The 6,978-nt window shown below is 36.9% G+C and overlaps 1 protein-coding gene across 1 annotated transcript in view; it reads right to left on the minus strand.

The window, feature by feature from the left end:
* SLC9C2 (solute carrier family 9 member C2 (putative)) overlaps positions 1-6,978 on the minus strand; it is a 132,620-nt gene that overhangs the window by 45,197 nt on the left and 80,445 nt on the right. The window contains exons 15-16 of the mRNA XM_023728157.1: positions 1,976-2,174; positions 1,053-1,241 (exon numbers count right to left, since the gene is read on the minus strand). Of these exons, the coding sequence (XP_023583925.1) occupies positions 1,053-1,241; positions 1,976-2,174 (388 nt within the window). The remainder of the gene's footprint in view (positions 1-1,052; positions 1,242-1,975; positions 2,175-6,978) is intronic.

The raw sequence follows: 6,978 nt of genomic DNA on the forward strand, positions 1-6,978 counted from the left end.
TTTTAGGAGAGGAGGCAGACAGGACGTGTATGAGCACCCAGATACGTTTTCTACAACACAGATTCTGTGTACATAGGGTTTTATCCATCCAGTTCTCATCTTACTGCCCCAAAGGTAAGAACTGGGGCACAGAGGAGCTACGTGGTTGTTGTTTGCTATAAATAAGTAATAATTACCTGCCCTGCTCCAGAAACCTCTTGTGTGAATTTAGGATAATATTAATAAATATTAATACTAAAAACGTAGTGAGTTTTTATGAAAACTGAAAGAAAAATATTTCAATCAGGATGACATCAGGATGAGAGGTTGCTGGTCAGCCTCTGGCCCACAGCCTTGGATAACTTGTCTCTGGGTCACCTTGCTTCAAATGGCACCAAGATTATCATTCATTAACTCAACAAATATTTACTAAGTACTTAACTATATGCTAGGCAGGAGCCCCGGGTAGTGCAAAAGGCTAACGTGCTTAGCTGCTAACTGAAAGGTTGGAGGTTCAAGTCCACCCAGAGGCCCCTTGGAAGAAAGGCTGGGCAATCTACTTCCAGAATATCAGCCATTGAATACCCTGTGGAGCTTAGCGCTACTCTGACACACTTGGAGTTTCCATGGTAGGAGTCGACTGGAAGGCAACTGGTTTGGTTTTATATGCTAGGTACCATTTTAGGGCTTTAGATTACATAAATGACCAAAAACAAAGATCTCTTCCCTTATACAGAGTACAAACAACAAAAGAGTAAATAGGTGAGAAGTGCTATAGGGAAAGGAAAAGTTAAGTAGGTAGAAGAGGATCAGGAGGAGGGGTGGGAAGCTGCGAGTGGGGAGGGCAGCTTATCATTAATTTGATAGGGTGATCAGGGAAAGCTTCTGTGAGAAGGTGAGAATTGAGTAAGATTTGAAGGATGTGAAGGAATGAACCAAGCCGTTGATACCTGTGGGGAGAATATTTTAGGAGATGAAACAGCTTCTTCCCTCTTTTCTTTCAAAACAGTGAGAATTTTTAACTTACTTAAAAACAGTGTAGAAAAAAAAATTTTTTTAACGTTAAGTCTTACCTTGGTGATAGGAAGAAACCTAATTATTCTGAAATATCCTATTACTACTGTAACCTGAATAAGAAGTATGTTTTCCGGTCTCAATCTGACAGAGTATACACAAAAGACATCGACTAGTCCAATAACCAAGATAAAAAATTCCAAAGTATTCCAACATTGTTGAAAATATTTCCTTTTCAAAATTATTATCTGTTGAGGATATTGAAAACCAATAGAATGCATGTCATTTCATGGAACCTACACAATGATGTCGGGGGAGTGCATCTTAAAAAGTGATAGTCAAGTCCTCAACTACAAATGAGTTATATTATAAAAGTTTAGCTTTAAGTCATTCATTTAAAATTAAAAGGCAATTTTTTTAACCCTCAACATCAAAAATTATACTTTGAATCATAATATATAATCTATAATGAAGCTGGAATGCCAAAAATAAGCAGTGAAAAATTCTTAGTAAACATGTTAATTGCAATACTATTAATAATAATTGCAGTATGAAAATAATAATAATGATAAGTCATCTGTGAAGCACTTTTTCTAAAAAGTAGTTCTCATCTTATATTTTGATGAGGACCTCGCAAACCAATCTGTTTTTATTCAGTCATTAGTTTATTGCCTCATTCCATAAGGTATTTGAAGGAACTATGTCTGGATTTCCAATTTTCTTTTACTTGATCTTTGAGATTCTCTATATACTTATCTTACTTGATGTTCTAGACTGTATCTTATTATACTCTGGGAAGAATTTTTACTGATTTCATTATTAAACTCAGAAAATTCAAGAAGATAACTAAAAAATGCAGGATCCCCTCAACTATTATAACAAATGGCTTTTGGTATCAAGTTATTTCAGTAATATCACAAAAACAGATTCAAAATATCTGAATTCTTCTATTTATAGAATATATTTCTATTTTAAACAGTACCTTTAATGCTGCTTGTAATGCATATAAAAGCATAAAATAGTAATTTATTGATAGCAGTGCTGACACATTTAATTCTCTTGCTATTGGCCATAGATGCACTATCATAGGACAAATATACATTAATGTTATAATATATTCTGCATATTCAAACTCTTCTGAAAACATAATTTGATATATAGTGAACAAAAATTTATTATTCCTGTAAAAAAAAATGAGATCAAATAAAATGTCAGATCACTTGAAGTAATAACAGTTAAGATCTGAAGTTCAACATTTATTTAAACAGTAGTCAAATCATTAACATTAATTTGAAGAAACATATAAATAATATAAAATAGTACATAAGCAAAAGTTAAAAGCATAATTTCTGTATATAAAAATCACATTGGGGAAAGATAAAAATATTGCCCTTCTTAATCTGTATTAGGGATGGTGTTATGGTTTGAATTGTGTCCCCCAAAAATACATAACTGTGAATGCAATACTGTTTGGAAGCAGGGTTTTTCCTTTCTTATGTTAATTAGGTCACACCAGAGCAGGGTGGGTCCTAAACCTAATCATTTTTTAGTCATATAAAGAGCATAAATAGACACACAGACACATGGGGCAAGACAGACCCCAAGAAATGCCAAGGAACGCTCAGGGCTACCAGTGAAGAAAGTCCCTCCCCTAGAGCTGATGCCTTGATTTGGACTTTTAGCCTCCAAAACTGTGAGACATAAATTTTTTCCTTTAAAGCCACCCACTTGTGGTATGTTTTGTTATAGCAGCACTAGATAACTAAGACAAATGGGGAGTAGTTTTTTTTTCATCAAGGCTACAGTTCACAGAAAAAAAATACAAAGATTTATAAATCAAAAGCAATAGTCTTAAATAAATTTAGTGAAAAATAGATTACACATCAAGACGGTTTAAAAATAAGAACACATACACACACAAAGATTCTATTCAATAATTGCCATGAGGAGATGGAGCCAACATGGCACCCTAGACAGACACATCATGCCATTCCCCTGCATCAAAGACCTGAAAAACTAAATAAAACAGACACAAATGTCAATCCTGGAACCCTAAGCATCAAATGAAGGGATAAAAAACTAAATCAAACAGCAAATGGAAGAAAATAGAAAACAGAACAAGGAAAGATATGGAGTGGAGATCCTCTGCCAACTAACAAAGCAGAGCATCATCGTTCTGAAGCATGGACAGCAATGACCCCAGAGAGAAGTATAGGAAGGCAACTTCACAGAGCTCCTAGCAAGAGACACAGCACCTGGTAACCAGAGAAACATGCTTTCCTACCCTTTACCCTTCTGATAAGTAGAAGCAAGAACCACCCCAACTCAGCAGCCCCCACTGCTGGGGTCCACAATACAAGCCCTACACCCACCCCCAAGTCCACACTGTCCCTTCTCACCATGCGGCTTTTTTTTTTCCTTTTCTTTCTCCCTCCCACCTAGCCCTGTACACCACCCCCCTTCCTACCGGCCCCTGCCATGCCACTGTGGATAGGGTGCCACCAGTACACCAGCCTACCACCACCTCAGACAGCCTCACCCCCACCTGCTGGCCCCCACCATGCAGTCATTTATTTTTTATATTTTTTAATTTTTCTTCCTTTCTTTTCTTTCTCCCTCCCATGTAGCTCTGGATGTCATCTCTTGCCCTTCCTGCCAGCCACTAGGTCCACCCCACCCACATCCACCTGCTGCGCCACCTCCTTTTTTTTCTTTCTCCCTCCCAACTAGCCCCATACATCACTTCACACCCTTCCCAGTGGCCCCTGCTTCACCACCACGGCTACAGCATCCCCAGCTAGAACTGGCCTGCACCACCCCTCCCCTCCCACCACTCGACCAGCTGCTGAACGGTGGGAAGCAAGCCCATGCCAATCCCAGTCCAACACCCCTGCCCAAGGGACTATGAATGCTCCCACACCACTGGGCGAACATCAGGAGGCAGACAGCACCTGCCCAGTCCACCCTCAGCCACCTTGCCAAACCACTGTACAGTGAAGTGGGCTCGCCCTTTCTGCTGCCCTGTCCACCCAGACAAGGTGGTGAGAGCTAGCGTGCCCAAAGACAAGCAAGCAGCAAAGCATGCCCAGTATCCCACCCTGACATATCAAAACAAAACAAAAAAGCAGGATGAAACAAACATACTATCAATAAATAAAGAAAAATAATACCTTAATGTCTCAAAGACAGCAGACAATATAAAAACATAAAAAAGCAGGACAAGATGCTCCAGCAAGTGACCAAAATAAAGAATTAGATAACCATCCAGTAGAAGAAAAGGCAGTGGAACTACCTGATATGGAATGCAAATGACTAATATTTAGGGCTCTCCAAGACATGAGGAAAGAGATCAGGGAAAACACAGACAAAACCAAGGAAAAAATAAACAAAATCAGGGGAAAAAAAAGACAGAGCCAAAATCAAGGAAAACACAAAGTAATAGAAGAATTCAAGAAAATAATACAAGAACAAAACATCAGAATAAATAAACAATTAGAAATCATACAAAAACAGTACGAGAAATCCAAAAGATAAATAACAAAGTTTCAGAAATGGATAACTCAATAGAAGGTTTGAGGAGCAAATTTGAAACAATGTAAGGCAGAATCAGCGAGATTGAAAACAAACCCATGGGTTCCACTTTGTTTAAGGAAAAATCAGAGAAAAAGTGAAAACAGTGAAGAAAACCTAAGAATTATATGGGACACAACCAAGAGCAAAAATTTTCACATGATTGGATTTCCAGAAGACAGGGAGAAAATGGGAAACACAGAGAAGACTGTTGAAGATTTACTGGCAGAAAACTTCTCAAATATCATGAAAGACAAAAAGCCGACCATTCAAGAAGCTCAACAAACCCCATATAGGATACACCCCGAAAGAAAGGCACCAAGACATATAATCACCCTTGCAAAAACCAAAGACAAAGACAGAATCCTGAGAGCAGCTCTAGAAAAACAAGTCACATACAAAGGTGGAACAATAAGGCTAAGCTCTGATTACTCGGCAGAAACTATGCAGCCAAGAAGGCAATGGGATGACATATATGAAAACTTAAAAGAAAAATACTGCCAACCAAGAAAAATATATCCTGCAAAACTCCCTCAAATATGATGGTGAAATTAGGACAGAGGTTAAGTGAATTGGTAAAAACCAAACCAAACTTACAAAATATAGTAAAGTGTGTTCTTTGGTTAGAGAACCAACAACATCAGACAATAACCTGAGTCTAGGTCAGAGGATAGCATCAGCCAGATACCAACCTAGGTAAAGAACTCAAAATAATAAAACAAAGCTAAAAGACTTAAAACAGGGAAACAGAGAAGTTAATCTGTAAATGGTGACAATTTCAAAACAACAAAAGATGGAATAGACAGTGTAGGTATAAAACTTTCAAGTGGACAGAAGTCAAGGTGATATCAAGTAATAAAAGACTGGTTCAAACTTAGGAAGATAAAGGTAAATTTCAAGGTAACCACAAAGAAAGTTAACAAACCTACTCATCAAAATAAAAAAGAAGAAAAACACAAAGACTCAGTAAACACAAAATCTATAATAATGAAAAGAAACAAAAATCCACAAACAAAAGGAAATCAGCACAGGAAAGTAAGAGGAACAAAGAAAACATCAACACCACAAAAAAAGCACAATCATATGACAGCATAAACTCACACCTATCGATAATCACACTAAATGTAAATGCTTAAATGCACACATAAAGAGACAGAGAGTGGCAGAATGAATTAAAAATCATGACTCATCAATGTGCTGTCAACAATAGAAACAACTTACACACAAAGACATAAATATATTAAAAATCAAAAGATGGGAAAAAAAGATATCAAGCAAATAGTAACAAAAAAGAGCAGGGGTGCCAACACTAATCTCAGATAAAATAAACTTTAAGGCTAAATCCACCATAAAAGACAAGGAAGGACATTATATAATGATGAGAGAAAAATCCACCAAGAAGACATAACCCTAATAAAATCTACACACCCAACAACAGGGCTCCAAAATACAAAAGCAAACTCTAACAGCACTGAAAAGAGAAATTGAGAGTTCCACAATAATAGTAGGAGACTTCAACACACTACTCTCGGTAAAGGATAGAACATCTAGAAAGAAACTCAACAAAGATACCAGAGATCTAAAGGTCACAATCAACCAACTTGATCTCACAAACATATACAGAACACTTCACTCAACAACAGTGAAGTATACATTCTTTTCCAATGCACATGGAACACTCCCCAGAATAGACTACATTTTAGGCCACAAAGCAACCTCAATAAAATCCAAAACACTGAAACAATACAAAATATTCTCTCTAATCACAATGCCATAAAAGTAGGAATCAATAACAGGAAGAGCAAGAAAAAAAATCAAATATATGGAAACTGAATAACACCTTGCTTAAAAACAACTGGGTAATAGAAATCAAAGAAGGAATAAAACAATTTCTAGTATCAAATGAGAATGAAAATACATCATACCAAAACCTTTGGGAACCCATAAAGAGACAGAGAGTGACAGAATGGATTAAAAAACAGGATCCAACAATATGCTGTCTACAAGAGTTACACCTTAGAAACAAAGACGTAAATTATTAACCATCAAAGGATGGAAAAATATACATCAAGCAAACAGCCACCAAAAAAGAGCAGGAGTGGTGATACTAATCTCAGGTAAAATAGACTTTAAAACAAAATCCATCATAAAAGACAAAGGGGACTATATGATGATTAAAAGGTCAATTCATCATGAAGATATAACCCTAACAAATATCTATGCACACAATGACAGGGCTCCAAAATACATAAAACAAACTCTAACAGCACTGAAAAGAGAAATTGACAGTTTCATAATAATAGTAGGAGACTTCAACACACCACTGTCAGTGAAGGAAAGAACATCTAGAAAGAAACTCAGCAAAGATACAGAAGATCTAAAGGCTACCATCAGCCAACTTGACTTCACGTACAT

This window comes from Trichechus manatus, unplaced genomic scaffold (genome assembly GCF_000243295.1).
Source record: "Trichechus manatus latirostris isolate Lorelei unplaced genomic scaffold, TriManLat1.0 scaffold00021, whole genome shotgun sequence".
NCBI classification, from domain to species: Eukaryota; Metazoa; Chordata; class Mammalia; order Sirenia; family Trichechidae; genus Trichechus; species Trichechus manatus.